This window comes from Ochotona curzoniae, unplaced genomic scaffold (assembly GCF_017591425.1).
Source record: "Ochotona curzoniae isolate NIBS_2020 unplaced genomic scaffold, NIBS_Ocur_1.0 contig_2404, whole genome shotgun sequence".
NCBI classification, from domain to species: domain Eukaryota; kingdom Metazoa; phylum Chordata; class Mammalia; order Lagomorpha; family Ochotonidae; genus Ochotona; species Ochotona curzoniae.
Genome location: NW_024465451.1, coordinates 4,413,537 through 4,440,853, shown reverse-complemented (window position 1 = coordinate 4,440,853; position 27,317 = coordinate 4,413,537). Strand labels below are relative to the sequence as shown.

Sequence of the window (27,317 nt, the reverse complement as noted above, 5' to 3'; positions counted from 1 at the left end):
TCCACTCCCTCCTCAATTCCTAACCCTGCCTGTATCTACGCACGCAGCCCACCCCCCGCCCCCCAGCCAGCCAGCCAGCCAGCCAGCCACCCACCCCGGCCTCGTGGGATGGGGTAGGAGGCTATTACGAAGGGGGCGCGTCAGCATCGCCCCCGGCCCGGGAACTGCAAGTTCAAAGCTGCTACCCAAGACTAGAGCCAGGACTTGGGAAACCTGGTCCCAGACAGTGTTCCGATTTCCCAAAGGCGGAAGAGTCTCGTGTGTGTGTGTGTGTGTGTGTGTGTGTGTGTGTGTGTGTGTAAGGGGAATCTGGTACGGAAAGACAGCTGGACTGAACTTAAAAAGAAAACTGGTCCATTGTAAAACAAACAGAAATAAACAAGCCTTTAGATGTAATTTGCGGTTTATCTGGAGGTGGAGGTGGCGCTGAAGAGGAGTCCCCCCCTCCCCAGTTTTTTTTTTTTTTCCCTGGGCTGCGCCTCCACCCCCAGCGTCGGAGCGGCGGGGAAGCGGCTCCGGAGTGATTAATCCGGGGATAATTCACCCCCCGCCCCCCGGCGCGAGCCCCGCGAAGCGGGATTGGAGCGAGTCATTTCCGAGCGCACAGCGCGCCTCTCCCCGGCCGGGCGGACACTTGGTTCATTCCAGCCGCAGAAGCTCAGGGCTCCCGCGTACCGGGATTTTTTTCCAAGCAGGAGGAAAAAAAAAAAAAAAAAAAAAAAAAAAAGCTCCAGAGCTCTCCTGACCTCCTTTCTCCTCGGCGGCGAGCGGAGCCTCTCCCTCGGCGCTGCCGGCCGCGCCATGCCGCGCTCGCGGGGACGGGAGCAGGGGCGCTGCGGCTGCCCCGCGGGGAGGGCTCACGGCGAAGAAGCCGGCATCTCGGCGCTCGTGCCGGGCTCCCGGAGCCGCTGGGGCCGCCCGCCGCCGCCGCCGCCTCCGCTGCTGTTGCTGCTGGGCTGGGGGCTGCTCAGCGCCTCGGCCGCCGCGGGTAAGTCCGGCCGCGCAGGGGAATCGGCGACCGCCGAGCGCGCCCCGCCCGAGCCCACCCCTCGGCGCCCGGGGGCCAGGGGGTTCCTTCCCGCACCCCCACCCCCGCCTTCACCTCCCACCCTCACCCCTTTCGGGCCCTCCAGTCCTCCACCACATCCTCATCTCCACCCTCACCCTGGTTGCTATCCTCCACGCCAGCCGCAACTTGGCTAGATCTGGCTGATGTGGGGGGCCTGGGGCTGCGGGGCACCTGGACTGTGGATTCAGTTTCTCTAACCTACCAGCCCCCCAAGGTACCAGGCTTCTCCGGGATAAACTTTCTCGGAGCCCTACTCTCCCACCCCACAGCCCGTCTCCCCGCTCCCGATTCTGCCAGGCACGCCGGTCCTGGGGTCTGGAAGAGAGAACCACGCGCCCCCTCCCCATCTCCTCCTTTGCAGGGTCTGCCCTTCCCTGCCCCCGCCCATTTTCTCCGTCTGAAAAAGCAAGCCCCCTCCATAACCGCCGGGAGACTGCGGCCGCCAGCCTCCCCTCCCTCGGAGAGAGGACCTAGGAAGGAGAGGGGGGTGGTCCAGGTGGGCGCGTGTCCCGGTTGGGGGTCCCGCGCCTTCTCTGCCGGAGGGCTCAGGTGGGGGGCTGGGGGTGTTGAATGGCGGGGGAGCCGGGGGCGGGGATTGTGCCCCTGGAGGGGTGGCGGGGTGGGGGGAGGAAGGAGTGTCTCCGCCAGGCTGCGCGCCGCCACGTTTCCCCCTCGGTTTCCACTCCGCGCCAAAGTGCCCTTTCCCGCGCCCTGCTGCAGCCGGGCTAGCGCCTGGGCTGCGGCAGCGGCGGCGCGGGCGGTGGGACCCGCTCCGGGCGACCGCGGCCGGGAGAGGGGCCAGAGCCGGCGGGTGCTGCCAGTCCCGGAACTTCGCGGCTTGTGTGGTTGCAGTTTGCAGCTCGCGGGGGAAGGCACGCGGACCTTCCAGGGAACCTGGCCCTCTCAGCGGCCGCCGGCGGCCTCGACTGGCCCCTCTCAGCTTACCCACGGCACCCCTCTGAGGCACCTCTCTGGCCACTACCTAGAAAGTTCCTGGTGCGCCAGCGGGGAGCTGTCCAGACGCCCCACCCGGAGCCTCATTTTCCTTGAGCCCCTGAGGCTGACCCAACGTGGGAAAAACGCAAAAACACCTGCTGCCCAGGCCTGGCCCCAGCACACGTCCAGTCCAGAGCTGTGCTTGGTCGTGTAGATTTTATATATATATATATCTTTATTTTTTTAAACTATAGATTGCACCTTGGGAGGCCTAGCCTCGGCCCCCTCCAGCACCCCGGTGCCCCCTTCTGCGGACTCGGTCCCGGCGACAGGGAGTGGCAAAGCTCGCGCACACTCTGGTTCCGGCATGTTGGGAGCCCACGGCCGCAGACCGTGTCTGCTGCTCCTTAGCCACGGCATGTTGGGGTTCGGGTCAGTGAGGGTGCCTGAAGCCAGCCCTGGAGCTCTCATCCCTACTTGGTCGGACTTTTCTCAGCTTCTCCTCAGTCATAGCCACCGACACCCAGAGAGGGGCGCCCGCGGCGCGTGCGCTTGGGAGCTCGGGCCTGGCGCACCCACACCCACCCGGAGGCTGCTCGCACCGGCGCCCCGGTCACCACACGGGCGGCCGCTGCAGGGCACTGGGGGGTGGACTGGACAGGGCACTGTGGTGCTGGTGGTGGTGGGGTGGCCGCTCGTGCCTTTTGGAGGACCTTTTTGCATGAGAGAGTCTCGCTCTGGCCTGGGCTGACTAGCTCTGTATCTGAGGTGATTTTTTTTTTTTTCCTGGCTGAATTTGTCCCTGCCCCTGGGGGCATGGCGTGTCCCTCGGGGGAAGAAAAGACCGAATCGCGGGAGCGTGCCCGTCGCCGCTCGTCCGTGCCGGAATCCAGCTTTGCCAAGACGCATTCGCTCCGAGCTCCTCGGTCAGCGGAGAAGCTGGGGGTGGGGGCCTTGTGAGTGGCGGCAGCGTAGTAGTTTCTTCCCCACCCCCCCTCCCCGCAGACCCCTCCAGCTGGTGCCTTTCTGCTTAAACCCCGCCCGCCTTGAGCTGCCCTGTTTGGCTTCGCAGGCCGCAGAGATTTGTAAATGGAATTGGCAACGGAAGGTGGCAGGATGTGACACAAGACAGGGGGAGGCTCTCAGGTTTCGTGTGTTCGCTTCACGCCTCTGACTTTTAAAGATGCTGCGGACTGCGCGGGGCTCCCTCCCCGGGTCGGTGATGGCTGCATGCTGTGAAAATGAGGGTTTCAAAGGGGACCCCTCGTCACCCACCGCTCCTGCAGACGCCCGCCTCACTACCACCTCCAGCCTCCTTAGAAACCTTCACTGCCACCTGTCTCCTTGCTGTTCCTCTCTCTCTCCTTCCCATAGATTTTCACTGCCCTGTTAACAGGTGTGTCTTGCACATGCAACATCCTCCGCAGACCTACCCCGAGTGACCCAGTGACCTGTCAGCCCCGCTCCTATCTCTTTATCTTTTACAGTCAGCCCCTTTATCTACAACTAGCCATCCTTGAGGACGTCTGACTCCTGACTCCACTGTAACACTCTAGAAGGAATCCCTGATGCCCAGCCGAACTGCCAGAACTGTATGCTTTCTCTGTCCCATCTTCCTCGACCTGCCTGTCCCTTCGAGCACTTCAGCCCACTCCTTTCTCCATTTCCCATCTTTGGGCTTCTAGAATGGTGTGTGTTGCTAGTTTCGTTCCTGCCTCTGGGTGTTCCCATTCTGTGGTCCAGCTTCCTGAAGTCTGGTGCAGTGTCCAGCTCTCCGCTTCCTTCTGCTTCTCCTGGGGTGAACTGAGCCTTGTCCATGGCTTCCTCCATCACGCACTGAAGCTCCTAGACACATCTCGTGCCAAGACATCTCTCGTGATGCATGCATTTTCGCTTCATATAATCCACGGAAAGTCTGAGTGAGACCACCTCCGTATTCCACTGATGTCTTCCCCTACTTGGTTCCCTTGCAAAGCAAACGCAGTCTTTTCTCTTGTGGGCCTCCTGTGTCCTTTCTGTAGGCTGTTGGCACCTGTCACAAGCCCCTCCACCATTTCCCCACCATGGAAATCTCAGCATCATCTTCACTCCCGTTTTGAAGGGTTTGTAAGTCTGACACCTCACCGGTCTCACACCTTTTCTCTGGAGTTGGGTGCTCTGAGCCCTGAATAGGCACAATGCTTCCAGCCCTCCTTAATCAGCGATGACGTATAAAAGCGAACTAGAATATAAGATTGAGTATAAGCAATTCTGACAATGTTTTTTTCCCCATGACAACTACTTCATGGCTTTTTTTTTTAATCAAAGACTTGATTACTGTTATTATTTTTCAGAGTCTCCCTGCTTTGCTTGGTGACCCGAGTGTTTGCTCTTAGTCTGCCTGTTGCAGGCAACACCCAGCTTTCCCCCCCAGTGCAAGCCAGGTTGTGTGAGCAGTGCGTTGCCTGGCTGTGTGGTGCTGCACTGTGAGATTTCTTGAAATCAGGTACAGCACTTTCTCCTGTTTGGATGTCCCTAGCATCCAGCGGAGGACCTGGCGTAGAACTGGTCCTGGGTAGACAGCTTTGAGATGAGCAAGTGATTTTTTTTTTTTTTTGATTGTTTGCTTGGAAAGTCTTTCAGAATTTGATAAGACTAAGTCAGGAGCTCAAGGAGTCAAGGACGCCAGCTGGTTACAGAGGTAATGAGATGACAAAGTCACCTGGGCCTCAGTTGCTTCTCCCTGCAGGTTGGTGGGCCAGCCCCCTAGATTCTAGAACCTACTGCAGCAACAAGTCCTTGGCATCTCCCCACCCCCTGCACCAAGGAAAGACACTTAACTGCTTAGTCACCAGCATGTGTATGGATTTGAATTTCTGTTTGCAATTGAGCTGTGGATTTATGGTTTCTTAAAAAGCTGACTACAGCATAGCAAACGGTGCTGTCCAGTGATCGGCCTGGTGAGTGTGTGACTTTGCTAAGGCTGAGAGCACAGCCGTGTGCAAGGGGCTTGGCAAACAGATAGCAGGGCCTTTTGACTGTCCAGGAGAGTCCAGCAGGTGGCTTCCGTGGGATGGCCTTGACTCCTGCTTCAGTCCTGTTGTTACCCCAGCAGTACGGAAGACGTCTCAGTGCTCAGCAGACCCAGACATCCTCTCGAAGGCTCCAGCTCCCTACCTTTCGAAGGCACAAGAAATCCCTGTGTTAGAGAAAGGATTAGGAATCAGAGATGCAGCCAGCCCTGTGCCATTCCTGCCTCCTCTAGGGTGCCCATCTAATGGAAGCTGGGGCAGAACAGGATCACCGAGAACCAGCCAAGAGTCCTCCCCGGGCCTTCCAACCTCCCTCCCTACCCCTGGGCACCTAGGGGAGTCCCAGCAATAGCTCAGGTTCACTGACTGCTCACCAGCTTGGTCTGTGGTACTCATATATGAACTGACTCACTCCTAATCCAGGAGGCCAGACCTGCTTTCAGTCCCATTCTACAGATGAAGATGTAGGTTGAGAGAGGGCACAAGAAGTCAGTGGCCAAGCCAGGAACTGGACCTGTCAAACCTCATTGCTCTTCCAGTTAGAGGACTAGGCGAGTGCTGCCCTTCCCAGCCTCCTGTCCATACTGCCTTCCCTGGGCTGCTGATTGGCACTCATCAGCAGTTAGGCTCTGCTGCTTTTGGCACTTGATGCCTAGAACACACTTGGCGTCTTCAAGCAGCCCTGCTCTGTTTGTCTCTACCAAGGTCTCCCTGTTGAGTGACTGCAGGGTCATCCTGGCTTTTAACCCCCAACTGCCATCTAGGTGGGGCTGTGATGTGGGCTCTCAGGTGACACACTGCCATTTCGGGCTTAATGAAGTGCTGCTCTCTGTCTTCCTTCTTGAAAGGAACTCTGAGCCCAGTTCACAGCACCAAGTGAGCACTGTGAGAGGACCAGAGGCAAGTTACCTGGAGCCCAGTGCTCTCCTAGCATGGACCTCCTTCTTGGACATTCCCAAGGTGGTTAGGGGCTGGGATGAGGGAAAATAGGCAGCCCTAGGATCATCTGCCTGGTGATCATAAACTCTGCTCCACCAGTGCTGGGGTGTGCTGTGCAGATGTTACCACTCATCTCTCTAGGTGTTGTAATAGCAGAAATGAAACAAACTGGCCAAGGTTATAGAGTAGACAGGTAAAGGAGGCAGAATTGAGTCTCAGGGCCACCGAGGTGAAAGGCCAGACCAGGTGAAGTGGTAGCATTAATGCTTTGGTTAGCTGTTACTACAGCTACACTTTACTTGCTTTCTGCAGCAGCCCTTAAGGATTCTAAAAGAAACAGTGCATGTCCCATTCCAGCCTATGGTGGCAGTGTTTGTACCCGGGAGTATCTTGCCTTTGCTACCCCGGCCCCCTTCCCTGCTCCACGAGCACCTGCTTTAGGACCTAGTCAATTCATCTAGCTCATCAACCCAGGCCAGTGCTCCTCTTCTGCAAGGATGAAGAGGAAGGACCCTGCTGCTCCCCCTCAGGCTTGGAGAATGCCACTATGCTGCCCAGTCTGGCCTCCCTCTCCTCTCTCCTCCCATCCCTCCTCTCTTCCTGCCGCACAATCTGAGAGTCTCCTCAACAGTGAGGGATTACTGAATGTGTAAATGAGGATTGCTTTAGCATCTGTCTTAGGGTTCAGGAACTTTCAGTAAAACTTGATTCTCTTTTGGACCTGCACGAAGTGGAGTGGGTTGTGTGGCATGAAAGTATCTCAACTTGAAAGTGATGGAGAGGTTCTTGGGGCTCTTGCCTTACTCTGGTAAGTTTAAAAAAAGAAGAAAGGAAACTTCTGTGGATTTGCTTTGTGGACTAGGAATCTTCTTTCCCACCCAAACAACGTTTAGTTCTTACATCCATGGGGAAAGGGGAGACCCTTTTTCTTGATATAGCTTAGTGTATCGGATAAGGGTGGCTGTAACCCCATGCATATTCACAGATAGGAACTTTGACCCAGCTAAGAATGAGAGGAGAGTGGTGGAGTGGAATGGATGGGGTCAGCTTGGAGAACAGAAGAAGGTGAAGTGGTCTGAGATTCAGGAGGAAGGAGTGTGTTGGGTAAAGTCCAGAGTGGATCCTGGGGTGTAAGGAATTCTGATGGATGGCAGGAATGATATGGGTGGTGGCATGGAATGTGAAAAGATTGAAGCATGGCAGTTGGGAATGGGATTGAAAGGGAGAGATGCAGAGTCTATAGGGGGTTGACTGGGGTGCAATGAGGTGAGGTGGGAATGTATTAGAACAGATGGGGGCAGAATGAGATGTATGGAGTTGGAAAGGGTGGAATGGTGTGATTTGGAGTTGAGTTGGGATGTGTGGCAGTGTGTTGGTCTGACTTGGGTTGGCTGGGATGGAGTACTGGGAGAGGTACTGTGATGATAATATGTATCCAGTGGGCAGTGAGCAAGGGCGGCAGAAACAGTTTAACCCTCCTCACACTGTTGTGGCATCCTCAGCTTCTTCTCCAGGTCTCCTTGGGTATTGGCCTGTTTCTTTTCTGCCTCAACTGTGAAATTTCCAGCACATCAAAGGGCTCAAGGAGCCTGGGCTCCCGTGTGGCACAGATACCCAAGTGCTCTAGGCCTCGCTCTGCTGCTGTGAGAGCTCATTTTTCCGGAGAAGCTGGGCATCCCTCATGGTCACCACCAGAAGCCCTATCAGAGAAACATGCCTGGCACGTACCAGGAGCACCAGGGTGGCTCACAGCAAGTTCAGCATCAGAGAAAGATGCTGGGCCTGTGCTGGAACAACTGAGGTGGCTGCATCCCAAATGACTCTTGTTTGAGGAAGGCTTTGTCCCCAGATCCCCCTTCTTTTAAAGGGTCTCCATACTGGAGTCTCCCTTTTACTTTTTATGTATTTATTTCTGTATTTAAACCTTGTAAAAGTTGCATATAACTCTCTGGGAAAGTCAATCCATCCCTACAAATTGTCGCTCTAAGGGACGTTCGGGATGTTAAAAATGATGTAGGTATATGTGAATTGCTTGCAACACCAGATAACTCTGAGAAGTGCATGAGAGAATCTCCTGTGTGGCCTGGAGCGGAACAGAAGGACTCCGCTTGCTGCCCAGGCAGCCTCCCTCCCTGCCAACGACTCATTTATTCTCAATTAAGTGCTGTTATAATCCAGAAACCTCAAACCATGATGTGCCCGTCTTCCAGGTTTTCCCTCTGAAAGCAGCAAAAGTTCCATTATTAAGTAGCTACATATGTGTATTGATTGAAAGTAAGCGAGTGTGACGGTTGTAACTTTTAAGGGAAAAGGCAGAGCCTTTGTAATGGAGACTATTTGAGATACAAGTGTGCTATCAGAAGCTGCACAGGCATTCTCTGCGGACAGATGGATGGTCCTTTGCAAGATGAGCAGGTGTGGCAGTGTGCTGGGGTCCCAGGAGATTTCACTTCCGGGCACTGCCTGACTCCCACTCCTTCCCCCGTGCCAGTCTGAGTGTCACTTCCCACCTACTCACTGCTTCCTCCATCACTGTTTCCGAGGGTGGGGGTCAAGGATGAGGAGAAGTGTGGAGAAGTGAGGCTTGTTGATGACGTGTGGGTGTCTGGCACATTGCTTGGCAATAGCTGGAGGTGAAAGTTTAATGGTTTATTTTCAGTTCCTTTTAAAATGTCCCTAATTGTGAAAACAGCTGTCTGCATGGTAGCATCCCTTCCTCCATGGGGCCTCTGCAGTCCTGACCTTCAGGCTCTTGTCGTATGCGCAGTCCTTGAGGGGCTGACCCTAACCTAGCTCAGGGGCTGGGAGCACAGCATTGATTGGTCCCAGAGTCAGGCAGTCCAGGTGATAACGCTCTGTGTGATCATATGTGAATTGCTTCATCTTTCTGGGCCTCTGTTTCTTTATCTGTAGGATTGGACTGATAACATCTACCTTGTCTAGGCAACAGTGGCCTTGGACACTGTTGGATCCACGAAACACGAAAGAGAACCGCTGGAAAGGCAACTTCTGCCAAACCCCTGTCCACTGGGAGACTGCCCAGTAGTCAGGAAAGCCTCCCTTTCCACCTCTGCAGGGAGCTGCCTGGCTATGCTCTGGGGACTGGGCGAGTGGGTAACGGAGGGAGAGCTGCCATGTGTGAGGCTGCTCCTGGCCACCACCTCTCTCCCACAGCCCTGGGACCTGACAGTGCCGCTTCAGTCTGGACCAGGTGGCTGCTTGACTTCACTTTTCTAACAGTGAGTCATCCAGGAGACAGGATCTGACTTCAGGCCTTTGTCTCTAACAGAATGGAAATTTCCTACATTGTTTTATATGCTTATGTTTTTAAAGTTTTTTGTTTTTGTTTTTGTTTTTACATTTGGAAGAGTTGCAGAGAGGGAGAAAGAGAGAGAGAGAGACAGAGAGACAGAGAGAGATCATCCATCTGCTGGTTCATTTCAGATGACACAATGGCCAGGGCTGGACTAGGCTGAAGCTGGGAGCCAGGAGCTTCTTCCTTGGCCATCTTGTTCTGCTTTTCCCAAGACATTAGCAAGTGGTGCAGCTAGCACACATTCCTGGACCCCTGGGATTCCTGTGGAAAGAGGGAAACATTACAGGAGCGTGTCTCCTGAGACATGTGGAGGACCACGTTGCCGGTTTCTGTTCTCTGGCCCCTGTTGTCCCCTGGCATGACAATGAGTGGCTGCTGCCTTCAATCCCCAGAGTCTAGGAGCTGCCCATGCAGGACCCTCTCTCTCCATTCAAAATGCTTCCTTCCCTTCACCCCCATTTTCAAGGATACCATTGCTCTCCTCCAATGGGTAACCATTCTAATACAATTGATCTGTGGCTTGAATTATGCATGGAGCCTTATGAAACATGTAGGGCTGTCTGCATGTGTCGTGTATTTTTAATGTCAATAATGATAGTTATAAATTAGGTTTCTTTATTTGCTCAGCATCATGCTTTGAATGTCTAACCATGCTCCTTGTCACGTGGTGATCTCTGACTGCTATGTTGCATTGTTTTATGTATCCAGCATGCCCCACACATGGACATAAACATGAGGCTTACCTGAAGCTCCTGCCCAGCACACCCAAACTCCTGAGGAGCACCCTTGGCTTTGCTGCTCATTGTGAACACTGGGCTGAACAAATGGAGAACTGGGATCCCTGGCTGACTTGTTAATTTCCTGTATTCTCCTGTATCATTTCCCAGGTTGCAATTTCTGTTCTCTCATGTCCTCACCAGTACATAATATCATCTAACTCTCTAGTTTCACCATTCTTTTGAGTTTAGCATAACATTTCATTGTCTCAACTTGCATTTCTCTGATTACTACTAATGAGGTCGGGTATCTCTTACATGTTATCTGTTTGTTCCTCTGTGAACTGTGTAGTCATATCTTTGCCCATGTTTAAATTTCTTGTTTTAATTAAACTACTTTTGGTGGAATCATAGAAGTTCCTTTTGTATTTCCAGATACTGCCATTTGTTAATTTTAGAGGCTACTTGTTACTTACCTTGGCCTTTAATCTGTCTGTTTTGTTTTTGGCGGTTATTTTTAGGGAGGGGTGGGGACAGAAAAGCTATGTTTTTGTGCAGATCTGTCAATGTTGTGGGGGAAACAGAAGTTGAAATATCTGGGGATACTGAGGAGCTAGAGGGCAGGATATGGTCCTGGGACATTCAGCTCCAGATTTTCTGTGGGATTGCATCTTTGAATGCAGGACTTTGTGGAGAGCCTGGGCCTTCCTGTCTACACTAGAATCCCAAATCATGTGGGAGTCTTGATTTTGGCTGAAGAACCCCTCCCCCCCCATTAATTAATTAATCCGTGGATGCTACTGCTGAGTGTAAGCAGTGACTCAACCTTGCAGCATATCTGAGGGCCAGTGCTGGCAGGTGCATTGGCGAGGGGCACAGGTGTCAGTGCTGCTTGTCCACGGAGGGAAGCTGTGCACATGCATGCAGCAGCGTCAGTCACTGAAGTGGCAAGGTGGGAGCAGCCCAAGTGCCCAAGGTGAGTGGGATCTGAGGGTGTCGCGTCATGGAGCTTTAACGCGGACGGAGATGTGACACATGCTGCAGCTTGGGCGACCCTGAGGATACTGTGCTAAGTGAAATAAAGCAGGCATCAAAGTCACCTACTGTGTGATCCCTGCTGATATGAAGCATTTAGAACAGTGAGATATGCAGACAATAATGTGGTGGGCAGGGGCAAGAGGAACTGGGAAGCAGTTGTTTCATGGATCTTGGGTTCCAATTCTGCAAAACGACAAAAAGTTCTGTGGGTGGGAGATGAGGGTAGCATAATAGTATGGATGTTCTTTTAAAAAATATTTGTTTTAAAGGTAGATTTGCAGGGAGAGACTTTACCCTCTCTTCCTCTTTGCCCCTGCCACCACCCTGGACACAGGAACGCTGTACCCTCCTAATGGAGTCTTCGTGTGTCTGCCCTTGCTACTTGCTACCACCTGGACAGTGGTACTCTGTACCCTCCTGATGGAGTCTTTCTGTGTTCCACTTGACTTTTGACCTTACTGACTCTACCCCTACCCCACTAGGGATGCTATTCTCCATGGCCTTCCTTTAGCTAGGTTTTAACCTAGTATCTCTGTGTCCAAAGAGGGTTTTTAAGGCAGCTTCTCGCATCTGTTTAGGACCAGTGCACTGCGTCATGTGGAGCCTTCATTGAGCACCTAGGATGGTAGCCCTGAGCTGGGAACCGTAGGTATACGGTACCTGTTAAAGCCAGATCTCCCCAAGGACAGCCATGAGCTATTGAACAAAGACAAAGGGAGCTGAAGGCAAAGAAGGGTGGAGGGTGGCAAGGACTCCTTGATTCAGAAGGCACAAAGCTCTCCTGGAGTGAGCGGAGGCCCTGATGTCTTTTGCCATCAAGGCTCTTGGTCAAGCCTTGTCTACACTACATACTTTAAAAGAGGCTATGTATTCATTGAAGAACCCAAAACTAAAGCATTCATAGCTCTTACGTCTTAAAAGTTGATCTTGGTCAAAGTAAATCGTAAGAGTGAGCAGGTATCTGGCTGGAGGGAGATGATGTGGGGGCTGGGATGAAGTCCTAGAGAGAGGGAGCACTCAGCATCACCAAGCATGCTATGTTTGGGGGATGTCACTCGTGGTTCTCACCCCATCAGCACTATGCTCTTCCCCAGGCAAGACCACAGAAGGTCAGGTCCCTTCTTGAAAGCTTCTTATTCCAAGGTGGTGATGGTGCCTGCCCAGGACCAACACAGACAGAGCACCAGGGAGCTGGGACCTATGCCTTCCCACAGGCCTCCCAAACACACCTCAAGCTTCCAGATCACTCTAAGGGTACAGGATGCCAATGTCTGAACTACTCAAGAGTTCTCCCTGCCATGAATGCTAACTTAGGTTTCAAAATGAAAATGTCAACATCTACATGTTTATTTTTTCTTTTAAAAATATACTCTTTAGAACTTAAAAAAATTCTGATGAACAGTAATTGTGTGTTTTCAGTGAGATATTTTTATACATGGGTGCCGGGTGCACTGATCATCAAGTAAGGGTGATTAACATTTCCCACTTGTTGTCTTGGCTTTCTGATTGGCGCCTGGAAGCATTGCTCCTGTAGTTGCTCAGAAAATCTATCGTAGATGATTGAAGGCTCTAGTCAGTTACCCCACTGTGCTGTGTAACACTAGAAACTTAGTCCTCTAACCCTGTGGAACCTAACCCTTTGTCCTAACCCTTAGTCCTCTAACCCTTTGGAACCTGTTGTCCTACTTCCACTCTGCCTGCCAGTGTTCTTAGGCATGCTCAGTGTATCTAGAGGGCCCTTGGTGACAGCTCCTGAATCTGCAGGTACAGTGCACAGGGTCATGCCTACACCTCTGCTCTCCTTCTGATGCTTGTGTATCGGAGAACAGGCTTACCATCTGGTGGTGGCTCTTGGGGCTAAGGTTCTTCCTGCCCCTGTCATCTCACACCTTGGCTGCTGTTTGCAGTGGTTCCAACTGGAGACCATTGTGCTCAATGAAATAAGCCAATTCCAAAAGGACAAATATCGTATGTTCTCTCTGATATGTAAGACAACCTTCATACAAAATACAAAACCAAAAGATATTTAGGCAGTAACACCTCCTTCTCCTCCCTCTCCCCACTCTTTCATTATCAGCTCCTGCACTGATGACAGCAGAGCTGTGTCACTTGGCTGTAACACTGCAGAGGTGGTCACCAGTGGTCCAGTTGTGTCTAAGTGAGAAGGACAGCCCTCTCCCCTCCCACCCTCTGCCAGGAGCCTGGGAAAGCCAGAGTCCTTTGGGCCTGGCATTCACCAACCTCAAATGCTCAGTTCTGCTGAGCAAAAGGCCTATTGATAAGGACTCGCCTGAAGCCCCTTGAATATTCTGAATCACCAAGTCTGTCCTCTAGCCTTGGACTTGTTAGGTGGGAAATCAGGACACTCTGGCCTCTTTGTCCCAATTTCCTCCCCGTGTTGACTTTCATTATTCTGGATTTAATGCTCATTGATGAGTAGACACAAGCACCACAATGCTGTTTTCCAGGTGTCTGCTGTGAGGGGCAGTTGGTGTTTTGGGGACCGAGGCGTGGCAGGCTAGGATGGGGTAAGCTGGTGTGAGGAGGGGAGTCTGGGAAGGAAGGTTGGAGGGTGGTTCCGGGGACTCTAGTTCAAGCCTTCAGTTGGCTGTAGGCTAGAGCAAGCCATGGACCCCAGGGGGCCAGGAAGGAAAGGGGAGCCTTGCCAAGGGGCTCATCAGGGAAACTGAGGCATATGGCCAATTATGCAGATAGGGAGGCTAAAACAAAAAGGACACAGAAACACTGGGAAACTCAAGGTTGGCATTTAATTCATTTATTCACTTATTCATTCATTGTTTGGATTTCATTCAGTGCTTGGGTTTTAGGTGATAAGGTGAAAAGTTTAAATGAGTGCCCTGGGTTTAAAAAAAAAAAAGCCTGTTTCATAGCCGTAAGAGTTTAGGAAACCTTAGACACTTGGATTCCATTGAGTGGCCAAGCCCTCTTCAGGAGCAGCCTAGCTTCTTGGGTTCCACTTGCCACCTGTTGATTCAGACTGTATTTTAACAAGAATCCTGAGACTCTGAGACATCCTCAGGTAGTACATCCCTTAGTGCAATCTTTGAGCCGTTAGAGCTGACTGGCGCTGAGTCTCAACTCTGGTTCATCCTGGGCCTCCTTGCTGCAGCAGTCAAATGGGGGCCATGGCCTGACCTCATAGTTGTGCTTGCAGAGTGCCTGGCTCACAGTATGTCTTTCTGCGCCTTGGTTCCCACAGCCCCCGCCCCATGAAAGGTGGGGGTTTCGCTTTGCGTTCACCACTGCATCCTCAGCACCTAACACCAAACCTGCAGCACGGAAGAAGCTTGCTAAATCACATGAATGAACAAACGGGTGGATGGATGCATATCAAGTGGTTATCAGATTAGGTGGATCTCGTGTGGGCTGCTTCCCCACGTCGAACAACGCTAAAAGCTTTGCCTTTCTGTGTTTTGCTGCTGCAACTGATTGTAGCAGGGATCTCAAAGTGAAGGACAGCTGAGCGGCCAGCTCAGGGTGTGGAAGAAACACTGAGATGTCTGCTCTTGTGTTTCAGGATGATGTGCTTATTGCTGAACTGCTGGTTTAAAAGCCATGGTTGGGGCCGGCACAATGTCTCAATTGACTAATCCTTCACTACAAGTGCTGGCATCCCATATGGGCATTGGTTCATGTCCCGGCTGCTCCACTTCCTATCTACTCCCTACTTATGGCCTCGGAAAGCAGTGGAGGATGGCCCAAGTCCTTGGTTATCTACACCTGTATGGGAAGCCTGTATGAAGCTCCTGTATTCCAGCTTCAGATTGACTCAACTCTAGCCATTTTGCTCACTTGGGGATTGAATCATGGATGGCTCAGTTCTCTTGTCTGTAAATCTGCCTTTCCCATGAAAATGAATAAATCCTAAAGAAAAGAAAGTCATGGTTAACAGTAAAATATGAAAGAAAATGTTAGTTATTAACATCTTCGTAAGAATGAACAGATTGATGTGGAAAGGATAGGATAAGTTAGGCAGAGTTGTGTGTTCTGGACCCAGGCAGTGTCTTTGGGCCTGAGAAGTTAATCCTATCCAGCTCTGGGCACTCTCTTTTTTTTGTCTCTCAGCTCAGCCCCCCAGTGTGTTGTGCCCTTGGCTCTTGACTGTCCTGAGACCATTGTCATCTTTGGGCACAGCTTCACTCATTCCCCTGGACAACCCTGTCTTCTGCTTCACAGGGAAGTGGGCAGTACCTGAAGCACTGTGTGAAGCCTGCTAGGGGGTTTGTGTGGTCAAGCACCAAAACTTTGTTCCCTGGCTGCTCCCGGGCTCACTCTTGTCCCTGACATCCTTGTCCCATACTTCCAGCACCTGTCTCTGCTTTGCTTTCTTCCCCAGGAGGCCATGTACATGACTGACTTGCTTCTTCAACATAACCTGTGGACCTCTCCTCTGGTCTGTCACCCAACTCCCCCAACCCCTCCTAGCCGTGCTTTCTGAGAACATGTCTGCCAAGTTACTGCTCAGCACCTGAGGAAGTTCCCCAGCCCACGGTACCACGTGACTTCCTATTTCCGAAACCCCAGTGTCTCTCTCGGCTTCTAGACCTTCCACTGTCTAGCCACAACCTTGACCTTCCTCTGACTGCCTTACCTCCCATCTTTGGCATTTAACACTGCCTCTCCTCCCCCAATAAAACTGGCCCCATGAAACTGGAGCTCCTGGTTTCTGTCCCTTTCTGTTCCTCCTCTGGCTTTCTCAGCACTGTCCAAATGCTCCTGAACTCCAGGCCTGCCTACCTGATCTGTGGGCCTCGTTCAGCAGGTGCAGTCCAAGCTCTTCCTCTGTGACTCTTTCTCTCTCTCTTTAAAGATTTATTTATTTTTATTGGAAAGTCAGATATACAGAAAGGAAGAGAGAAAGTGAGAAAGATCTTCTGTCCGATGATTCACTCCCCAAGTGAATGCAACGCTGATGCTATGCCGATCCAAAGCCAGGATCCAGGAACTTCTTCTGGGTCTCCCACACGGGTGCAGAGTCCCAAGGCTTTGGGCTGTGTGACTCTCTGTTAAATGTGCTTCTGCACCCCACACCTTCCTGAGCTGGAAGCCTGGGATCATCCTGGAATCCCACCCTGACCCGTGCTCTTTTGTTGACTACATCCAGTGGCTTCCACTTCCCAGCTCATTCCCATGCCTTCTTCTGTGTGGCCAACAGGAACTCACACTCCTGCCTCTGCAGTGGCCCTAGCTCTTGGGGCTGCCACTCATCAGTCAGAGAGACACACTAATGGAAGGGGCAAGAGATCCACGGGGAGCTGAGATACCCTGAGGATGTGGCAAAGAATCTGGAGCTCTTGGGATGGGAGCGTCCTTGGCAGGTGTGTGTGCTGCTGGCCACATTCATCCCGTCCTGGTGGGGGCAAGGTCAAGGAATGGTAACCAAGTGGGTGGGAAAGTACTGGCTCTGGAATTTGCAGCTGAACATGGGCCTAACCCCTTCTACACACAGGTGTTCTGATGCATCATGCTGGATGCTCAGCCAGGGATCAGAGGTGCTTTCCGCTCCTTGCTCTGTGATCTATACCTTAGAACCGAATGCTGGGAGCACCTGCAGGCCTTGGCCTATGGCCGGGTTATTAGGGCACACTCAGTGCCTACTTTTCTACGAGGCTCTGGGTGTGAGAATGGTGGGCTTACTCTGCCTACCAGTTTTGGGGAGAACAAGGGCTGTCTGGTGGGAGGGGTGCTGAGCTATCCTCCTGTCTGAGACTACTATCGGACCCGTTCGGAGGAGACTACCCACCTGTCTTTCTACCCTGGAGAGCCCAGTTCTGTGATGTGGCTAGGGTTACTCCTAAGGACCCTGTACTCCAAGGCAGCCTTATTTGGGTCCAAGATGGAGTCCAACATAAAGCAGAGAGCCTTTTGCTTTCCTCAGTGGAGGGAAGGAAGTCCTGTTCGGAAAAAGGCCTGTTCTTGGAACCTCATTCTTTTCCCCCTTACCTAACAAGGAGACTCCTTGCTTCATTTCGCCTCAGTGCACTCCCAGTTCCGTTCCCCTCTCAGAGCAGCAGGCAGCCTTACTAAGGGTTCAGATTTCTTGTGCAGTTGGGCAGATGGACCAGAGTCAGCAGCATCTCATCCCTGTCAACATTCTGACATCCCTGGAGGGCCATGGAGGGGCTTTTGGCACTCTTGAGTGGACAAAGGACAGTGTGACCTCACTGGGTAGGACTGGTTCCAGCCCCAAGCAGACTCTTGGCATTTATCTGTTCTATGCATATTGATTGTGGATAAATGCAATTTCTGTGAGGCTCTATGGAATTTTTGAAAATAAACTTGTGAACACTCCTGACTTCCTTTGAAGGGCTATTAGGAGCTAGGAGCTCAGGCAGGAAGTGCTGACCAGGTCTCATGGCTCCTCTGCCCCCTTGCACCATGCATCTCTGCCCCTCTCAAGTGTGGAACCCAATGAGCCAAAAGCACTTGGATCAATGGGAAAATCGAAATGCCAACTTTGTTACAGCGGAACTGATTGGAGACTGTGGCGCTGGATGTGTAGCGCGATTGGCTTGTTGACACATCATTCTGAAGCTGGAGACGTTTACTCGCCCTCTCACCAGCAAAGTGGATGAACTCAGACTTTCAGAACTCACAGGCACAAAGGCTGTAGGATTAGTTAAGGATGTGCAAGCAGGTCGGGGTTGAGTTGAGCATGCCAGTTTTTGTTTTTTCTCGAAAACTGTTTTCATAAAAAAATTCTGTCTTCCCCCAACATGAGGTGAGTGAGTACTCAAGTGTGTGTCATTGGAATTTACTTTCTGGGGCATTTTGTGCCCTGTCTGGAGACAGGAGTTGGTTAAGACTTCTTCATTTTGTTTCTACAGGCTATCAGCCAGTTGTCCCAACAACATTTACTAAAGAGGCCTTCCCACTTGCTTGAGCTGTCATTGGTCTTTTTGTCAAAGATTAATTGGCTGTATTTGTGTGGGTTCCCTTTTGGTGCTTCTATTCTATTCCATTGATCTTCCTTTCTGTCTTTGTGCCAGTACCAGGCTGTTTTGATAACCACTGCTCTATAGTATGTCCAGAGGTCCGGGATTGTGATTCCCCCTGCTAACTTCTTATTTTTCAGGATGGTTCTAGCTATTCGTGGTTTTTTGTGTTTCCAGATGAAACAAAAAGATAGACCCACATCTATCACCATACACTAAGATCCAATCTACATGGATAAAAGACCTAAACCTACATCCAGAAACCTTCAAACTCTTGCAAGAAAATGTAGGAAATACCCTGCAAGACCTAGGAGTAGGTCCCGACTTTCTAAGAAGGACACCAAAAGCAATAGCAGTTGAGAACAGAATAAACAAATGGGACCTCATCAAACTAAGAAGCTTCTGTACAGCAAGGGAAACAATCAACAAAGTAAAAAAGCAACCCACAGAGTGGGAGAAGATCTTTGCACACGATATAGGCGATAGGGGGCTAATTTCCAGGATATACAAAGAACTTCAAAACAACCAAAAAACCAAAACAAACAAGCCACTCAAGAAATGGGCATGGGAAATGGGCAAACATTTCACAAAGGAACAAGTCCAAATGGCAAACAAACATATGAAAAAATGTTCCAGCTCCCTAGCAATAAGGGAAATCCAAATTAAAACATCGATGAGGTACCACCTAACACCAGTAAGATTGGCCCACATAAACAAGAACACCAACGACGCTTGCTGGCGAGGATGTGGGGAAAAGGGAACCCTACTCCACTGCTGGTGGAGCTGCAAATTGGTACAGCCTTTATGGAAATCAGTCTGGAGAACACTCAAACAACTCAAAATCTGCATACCATATGACCCAGCAATAGCACTCCTAGGAATATATCCAAAACACCTGTTTTACGACAAACCAACATGCATCCCTATGTTCATTGCAGCACAATCAGTAATTGCAAAAACATGGAAGCAACCAAAATGCCCATCAGCAGAAGATTGGATAAGAAAGCTTTGGTTCATCTACTCCATGGAATACTACTCAGCTATTAAAAAAAACAAAATGCAGTTCTTTGTGGCTAAATGGGCACAACTGGAAACTATAATGCTAAGGGAAATAAGCGAATCCCAAAAGATTAGATACCACATGTTTGCCTTGATTTAACCTGTAATTTTTTGTTTGGTTGTTTGTTATTTTTTGAACCTGTCATTGATACTGTCTCAACCCAGATGTTTCGAAGAATGGAACTTGCATTATTTTTAACATATTGTTTACCCAATACTATGTCAATTAATTCCATAATGTTGTATATTGATACTGAGGCCTTGTTGGGGCTTTTAACTGACCGGATCTTTACTCTGTTAGACCTATCTTCAGACCATAGAAGGTATCCCCAAGAGGCCACTGAACTTATCTGGACAATAAGACGCTGAACTTTATGCTAGGCATGTGTTTGCAAGCAATGAATCTCAACTGAACTTGAACTATGGTTATGCAACAAGGTGGAGGAATCCACCATGGGGGGAGGGGTATGGGAGGGGTGGGCGGAATCCCCAGCGCCTATAAAACTGTACTACATAATACAATGTAAGCAACAATAAAAAAAAAAAAAAAACACTTCTTCATTGCCTGCAACTAAGCGATGGCTGGAGCAGGTAGGACTTGTCCCCCCATAGTGGAGGGAATGGTGGAGGGAATGGTACAGGTCCTCTTACCTTGGACTCAGCTGCAGGTGCCAGCCACCTTCTCTAAGGGCTTCCCTAAGCCCTTATCCAGACCGAGAGATGAGGGATGTTGACTGAGATGCTGATCATCTGGCCCGCTTATCTTGGTGACATATTTAAATAAGAAAATAAATTGTTCATTTTCTCTTCCCTTCCTTGTCCCCTGGAAAGGTGGATGGAGAACGTGCTGCCTCCCGGTGAATCGTTAGGAAATGGGCCCATATTTTAAAATGCATCAGCTCCCAAGTCAGACCTGATTCTCCTTGGTTAACTCCCTGATAGAAAGTGATGTTGGAGTAGAGGTAGGCATCACGCGTTTGCTTTGCAGATGATGGGGCAAAATGGAGTGGAAAATGGGAGTAGGCCCAAGGCAAGAGGAGCTGGCAGGGATGACAGAGAAGCTTCATGGCACCAGGCACAGCGATGCCAAGTCACTTTCCCTGTCTCGTGCCTCCTCCTCCCTTGCCTCTCTCCTTCAGCCCATGCATCCAGCCTTCCATGTTCCCATCTCGCTCAGCTGTACTGAGTTCCTGCTTGGTGTCAGGCACTGAGGTACGAACTGATGATGCACCTGGCATTTGCCCCTGGCACAGCCATCTTCTTGAACTCTCCTTTCTAATAGACCACCCTTGGGGTGGATGGAGTTCCCTCCATCAAGGGACTGCATGATGAGCACCACAGAGGAGTTTAGCCAGGCCTGGGGTGAAAACTCTGCGGGCATGGGAGGGGCAGAAAAGCCAGCTCATGGGGAGATCTTGGGGTTGAGTTTCTGGAAGTCAGGTTTAAATTGAGACCTGGAGGTTTCTACAGGAATTCGTGAGGGGAAGACAAAGACTGATAAGGTGTGGGGTGAGGGGAGAGGGCTGGCATTTAGGGCAGAGATTAAGGTACCACCTGAGACATCTCCTATCAGAGTTGATAGGAGTTAAGGCCTGGCCTTGCTTCTCATCTAGCGTCATGCTATTGGGCACCCTGGGAGGCAACAGATAAGGGCCCAAGTACTCTCATGTGGGAGACCAAGACTGCCTGGCTTGTTGCTCACGGTTACAGTATTTTCAGAATGAGCCAGTGGATAATGTCTAGCCAATCAAAGAACAAACATTTTAAAGATTTATTGTATTTGTTTTTATTGGACAGTCAGATATACAGAGAGGAGGAAAGACAAAGAGGAAGATCTTTCTTCCACTGATTCACTCCTCAAGCAGCCGTAATGACTGGAGCTGTGCAGATCTGAAACCAGAAGCCAGGAGCTTCTTCCAGGTCTCCCATGCAGGTGCAGGGTCCCCAGGCTTTGGGCCATCCTCCACTGCTTTCCCAGGCCATAAGCAAGAAACTGGATGGGAAGCCGGGCCACTGGGATTAGAACCAGCATCCATATGGGATCCTAGCGCATGCAAGGCAAGGACTTCAGGCGCTGGGCTAATGCGCCAGGCCCTAATATTGTATTAGTATATTTTTAAAAAGAATAAAATAAAACTTTTTCTTTAAGATGTATTATTTGAAAGAGCAGTGGAGAGGGAGGAGAGAGGGAGAGAGAATATGAGAATCATTCATCCACTGGTCACTTACTAGATGGCTGCAATGTCCAGGGCTGGACCAGACAGAGCCAGCAGCCAGGAGTCTCATCCAGGTTTCTCAAGTGGGTGGCAGGACTTGTGCTGTCGTCCACTGCTTTTCCCAAGCCCAATCAGGGAGTTATTCTATAAGTGGAACAGTTAGGACTTGGAATGATGCCCATGTAGGGTGCTGGTATTAAAGGTAGTTGCTTTATCTGCTGTGCCATAATGCTGGCCCCTTTGATAGTTTTTTTTAAAAAGATTTTTTTTTTTAATTTAAAAGGTAAATTTAGAGAGAGAGAGAGAGAGATCTTCCATTTGCTGGCATCAACAGCCAAAGCTGGACCAGTCTGAAGCCAGGAGCCAGTTATCTGCCGCTGCTTTCCCAGTCACATTAGCAGGCAGCTGGATCAGAAGTGGAGCAGGTAGGACAAGAACTGGCATCCATGTGGGATGCTGGCACTGCAGTGGAGGGTTAGCTTCCTTGACAGTGTTTTCACACTATTTCCATGGCAACGCAGATTTCAAAATCTCTTAAGTGGAGTCCAGCACAGGCACTACCCACAAGTGCTTCCATAATGAAGGCATTCGTTATATCATTCCGCTCAAAGGAGTTCCTGCCTCAATGTCTGTGCCAACCACCATCTATACACCATCTGAAACAAACTTGGGAAATCAGTGGCATTATTATTCCCGTTTTGCAGATAGAGAGACTGAGGCCCAGCTCAAGGTCACACACGTGGGCCAATTTTGCAGCTATGCCCAGGCCCGTGTGACTCTGGAGCTCCTGCTGCTGAGCAGAGCATGTTTGCTTCCCCCTGTGTAAGCTCACATAGGAAAAACACTTAGGAGGGGTCCTTCTCATGCTGTATCACTCCCTGCACCATTCCTTACCAGTATAGACAGAACGGGCATCGGGCCTGCCTTGGGCCAGCAGAGTGGCAGTGCATCCTGTGATGCAGGCTTTCTGTCGAGTAGGCGGTGAAGGAGAGGGGCCAGCTCCAGTGCTCAGCTGCAGGAACAACCTGTCTGGTCTGACAGTGCAGATCTGTGCTCTCAAGCGTGTGCGCACCACAAGCTCATGACCATGTGATGTGGAGTGCTAAGAGCCCACTCGGAGACTGAGGGGGCCACTGGGACAGGGTGACCTCTGCGTCCTCCTTTATAGCCACAGCAGCAAAAGGCGAGACTTGGAGAAGCTGCTCAGGGAGACGATGTGACTCAGTCCCTTGGCAGCCCCTTGCAGGCCTGGATTTGGCACTGTACCAGCCTGCACAGGAGGTCAAGCAACCGTTGTTGGTGTTGGAGAGGCTCATGGGAAAAGTCATTGAGTCATCTCTGCCCATCACCCATGACACCCCTCTCTCTCTCTATTTCCCCCCCCCCCTTTCTCTTTCCCACACTTAACCCTGAGAAGATACAGTGAGCTCTACCTTCAAAATGCATAATTATTTGCCAATCAAAAATAAATTAACACGCATATACACACATCACATCACTCCTTTGCATCCTGGAGTCTGAATCATGTTTTTCTCTTGGTTGGATCCTTATGGGAGCCCTCCCTGGTTGCCCAATATGTATTCTTTGTCTTTAAAAGATTAATTTATATGAAAGATAACTGTAATTACAGAGAGAGAGGGAAAGGGGAAGAGTTAGGGAGAGAGGAGGATTGGGGGGGGGGGAGCTTGGGGAAGGAGAGAGAGCAGGCAATTCCATTTGCTGGTTTTCTCTCCAGATAACCACAGCACCACAACAGCCAGTGCTGGGCCAGGCTAAATACAGGAGCCAGGAGCTACATCTGGGTCTGCCACATGAGTGAAGGGACCCATGAACTCCTACAATCTCCTACTGCTTTTTTCAGGCGCATTAAGCAGGGAGCTGGGTCTGAAGTGGAGCAGCCAGGACATGAAGCAATGCCCATATGGGATGCTGGCTACTCAAGTGGTGGCTTCACCTGCTGACCCCTGACCTTGCATTCTTGCCCCCTGCCATTATTCCCTCAATGCAGCAGCTGCAGAGCTCTGAGCTTTGCTAAGTAGATAATCTCTTGCTCTGTGCAAAAATGGCTCCTAACATGTTCAGAAATGAGTCAGGGTCTTTTTCTTCCTGATCTCATCCCACCTGGGTTATTGTGCACTGTCCAATACCCATGCTGCTGTTGCTTTACTGGGCAAGCTCTAAAATTTGTTTGGGGCCCACCATTCCCAAGGCTCAACTCCTACTTTGAGAGGCTAACCCCCAGGGGTGTCCTTGACAATAGAAACCCAGAAGACATAGCCCACAGCTCCAGAGTGTGCCTGTGTGCGTAGTAGGAGTGAAGAGGACTGTTGTAAGATGTGCAGACTTTGGAGGGTAGATCACAGGCTTAGAGAGCAGTGGCTGTACTCCAGGAGGAGCCTTCTTATCTGGAAAGGCCTGAGAAGGACAGGAATAGATAGCCCAGGTGTCCTTTCTGGAGTGTCCTGTAGTTCCTTGTAGTTGAACTACAGGAAGAGCAGTTCAGAGGAGAAGGTAAAAGAGGGACAGTCATCTGAGGCGTGATCATGGTCCTGGATTCTGGCTTGAGCCATCTTTGAAGGGGGTGGTGACTTCATCACATAGGGTCTCAAGGAATGGCCTTGGGTCTGAACATCAGTGAGACCCAAGTGCATGTCCTGGCTCTGCCAGGTGTCAGTGTGTGTAAGCGACTTAATACTCTCTCCAGACCTTGGCTCCCCTCTCTTGAAACAAGATCCCAAGCTCACAGGGTCTCTGTGATGACCCTCGGTAAAGCACTTGCCTGGGCTTGGCCTAGTACTTGACCGTGGTAGCCAAGGGGGCTGAGCCTACTGAACTCAGTGACCTCCATGTCATTGGAAGAAAACTTCTTCCAACTCTTGGTGGGGCTGTAGGTGCTCCAGGTCCTTGCCTGGAAGAGGCTGCACCTGTGTTCCAGGCTGCCATCTTCCTATAGGACCCCAGACAGTCATGATCTCTGCTGCCTGTGTCGCACATACTCCATTCCTCTGTCTCACCATCTTCATGAATTATGGCTCAAGTTTAACTTCTCAAAGAATCCCTCCTGGATACCCACCCCACCCTCAAGCCTGGTACCTTCTCACTGTGTTCCTTGCCTGCCTTCAGATAGCTCTCAGAATGGTCGGTCCTGGATGACCATGAAGAATGACTCAGGAAGGACGGATATGATATGACTTGTATGACCTTCTCTCATCCCGTTTCCCCTGTAGACAAGGAAGACTGTGGCAGCCTTCTCAGCTGGGAGCCTCCCAGCTATGACAGAGATAGCAGGGGGAGGGGGTAGCATCACCAGCAACAACAATAAATAACAGGTACTCAGTGCTCCCGTCGCTACGTTAAGTACTCTGTAGACATTACTTCATTTAATTGGAATGTTGTTATTCTTGAGAGAGAAAAGCAAGATGTTGAGACACAGCTCTTGTAAGATCCGATTTTGTTAAGACAACGATGCCAACCTCTGCTATAGACATCAGTGCGCGAGTTTATGCTTTCTTGTGGTCTTATAAGCAAGAATAAAGCAAGGATAAGGTTACAAACTAGATTTCCCTGCGAACTACCTAGGGGAGCGGGTTAATCAAATCAGGCGAGTAGTGAGAGAGATGAAGCCGAGTGTGAACAAGAAAAGTAAAAAGCAAAATTGCACTGAAATCCCACCTCACTCAGGAAGATCATGCTTATATATTCATACAAGATTCTATATGTATGTGTATGTATGAAAATGCAGACAGATCATAACCAGAAAGAACTAGATGCTGGCAAGGGTGTAGTGTGATGGGCACTTTCATAAACTGCCTGCAGGAGTGTAAATGGTTCCAAACTTTCTGGAAAGCAACTTGGCAATGTGTTATCAACAGCCGTTGAAATATTCATGTATTTGGACTCAGTATCCTGCTTCAAAGAATTTATCCTCAAGAAATTACCAATGGTGCAGGCAGTGATTTATGGGTGAGGTGCATAGCATTATTTAGAATGCGGGGGGGGGGGGAATGGAAATAAAGCAAGTAGTTAAGCCAAAGAGAAAGGCGAAGGAAGCTGTTATATCCAACGATGCCTTGACATCTCATGTCCATGCTGTGAATAGGGGTTCCCTGATTGTTGCCATTTCACAGATGGTGCAGACAGGCTCAGAAAGGTGAGGGAAGGTGGCCACAGCAACCCAGCAAGTAAAGGCACGGAGTTTGATATCATTGCAAAGACACAGGACAATCTATGGCTGACAGAAAACCTTGTGTTACAGCTTAGGCAAGCTTTCAAACTGATGTGGATACTTCAACCCTGCAGTCAGGAGTGGGTGGCACTAGGATGGCTTGAGCCAGCAGTGTTGTTCAGGAGGTAGGCCTGGAGGGAAGTCCTTGGGAGACCCTGGGGGTCTGTCTTTGTGTTTCTTACAAAAGGGTCTGTTATTAAAACGGGGCTGGTCCTAGCCACTCTGTGCTTCCCAGCTTGCGGTCTGAGCCTTCCTCCACATACATTCATCCGCTGACTTCATCAGACAGCCAAAGCACTGTAGCCTACGTGAATCCTGTGAGCCCCCAAAACTGAGCTGAAATCAACCTCCCCCCTCCATCAGATCATTGGTTGCAAGGTGCCAAGCTGCCTTATGTTCTATGTGGGCAATGTAGACTTTGCTATTCAAATGCATCTCTTGCAAGACATTTTGCAGAGGCTCAAAGCACAATGCCTGTGCCCCTGATTCTTGCAACCTTGGCCTGAGGCCTGCTCTAGCGTAGTGTGTGGGAGAACTATTCCTCAACCCCCAAAAGGTCATGAGTGACTTCACCGTCCTTTAAGTCAAATAAAGAGCCTTGAGCCAGTACCTGACACAGACTTAGAATTCAGTCAATATTATAATTCATATGACAAGTTTTCCCTGGGTGGAGAAGCAGTCAGGAAATGAGACCTTTTTCTTGCTTTATCCTTCTGATTCCTTCTTCCTGAATTGGCTTAAAAAATGTTCTCTCGATGGCAGCTTTTGGAGTGGGAAGAGCCAGATCTTTGGCATCAGAGCTGGGTGTGAATTCTGTTCTGTCTCTCAGCGGCTGTGTGATCTAGACAAGTGACTTCCCCCTCTCTGGGCCTCAGCATCTCCCATGAGCCTTCTTGCCTAACTCAAAAATGCAGTGAAACCAAAATTGTGGGTTAGGAAGCACCTAATAGTGTCCCTGCTTTAGAGCAAGTGTTTGTTACACAATAGGTGGCTGTTCTTCCCAATGGAAGGCGCAGTTTTCACTGAAGGCTTGCTGAGTGATGCTGGATTTTGAGTGGTTTTTGGCCAAGTTGGAGCAGGTAAGACCAAGATGTCAACTGAGCTGAAGGCAGAGAGGCAATCCTGGCTACAACTTAACTCCATGCTTGCATTCAAAGTGGGAGGAAGGCAAAGGAGGGAGAAGAGCATCTGGGTGGACGCTAGAAGTTACTAGTTTTGAGACTGATTTTTTTTTCCTCTTGTGAACTGCAAAGACTGTTTCTCATCTTGAGAGATGTGAAGTTTGGATAGACTTGCTGTTGAGAGTGCTCAGATATATTGTGGAAGAAAAGGGCTTAGTGGGCCTTTGGGAAAGTGGCAGGGTCTCAGTCACTGTTAGTTTTCTGGCAAAGTTATAATACCTTGGCTGTTTCAGTCTCTTCATCTGCAAAGCCATAGCCAGGTCCAGGCCATGAGCTAGGATGAAGTAATGGAATTATTGAACGGTTCTTGTAATGAGTGGATGGATGGATACGATGGAGAGATAGTAGGTGATGGAAGGGTGGGTAGTAGACGCAGTTGACAGCTTGATGCGACTGATGGTATTTGGGTCGGATGGATAGACAGACAGAATGCTAGTCATGGGGATGGATGAATGCGTGGATGCCGTGTGCCTGACTGACGAGTTGGTAAAAGGGAAGGACAGCTGAGACAGGAGGCTGGATGGATGGGTGGATTGAATGAGTGGGGAGGTGAATGCATAGCTGCAAGGACTGGTTGACCTGGTAGAAGTTTTAAGATGAAATGGGGTTCTGAGTGGAAGGATTGATGGAATGGGCAGTGCACAGAGGTATACGA

The 27,317-nt window shown here is 50.4% G+C and overlaps 1 protein-coding gene across 1 annotated transcript in view; it reads left to right on the top strand.

Annotated features, from left to right (window-relative positions):
- The first annotated feature begins 801 nt into the window (after positions 1-801).
- Positions 802-27,317, top strand: part of CSMD2 (CUB and Sushi multiple domains 2) — a 580,178-nt gene continuing 553,662 nt past the window's right edge. The window contains exon 1 of the mRNA XM_040974400.1: positions 802-988. Within this exon, the coding sequence (XP_040830334.1) occupies positions 802-988 (187 nt within the window). The remainder of the gene's footprint in view (positions 989-27,317) is intronic.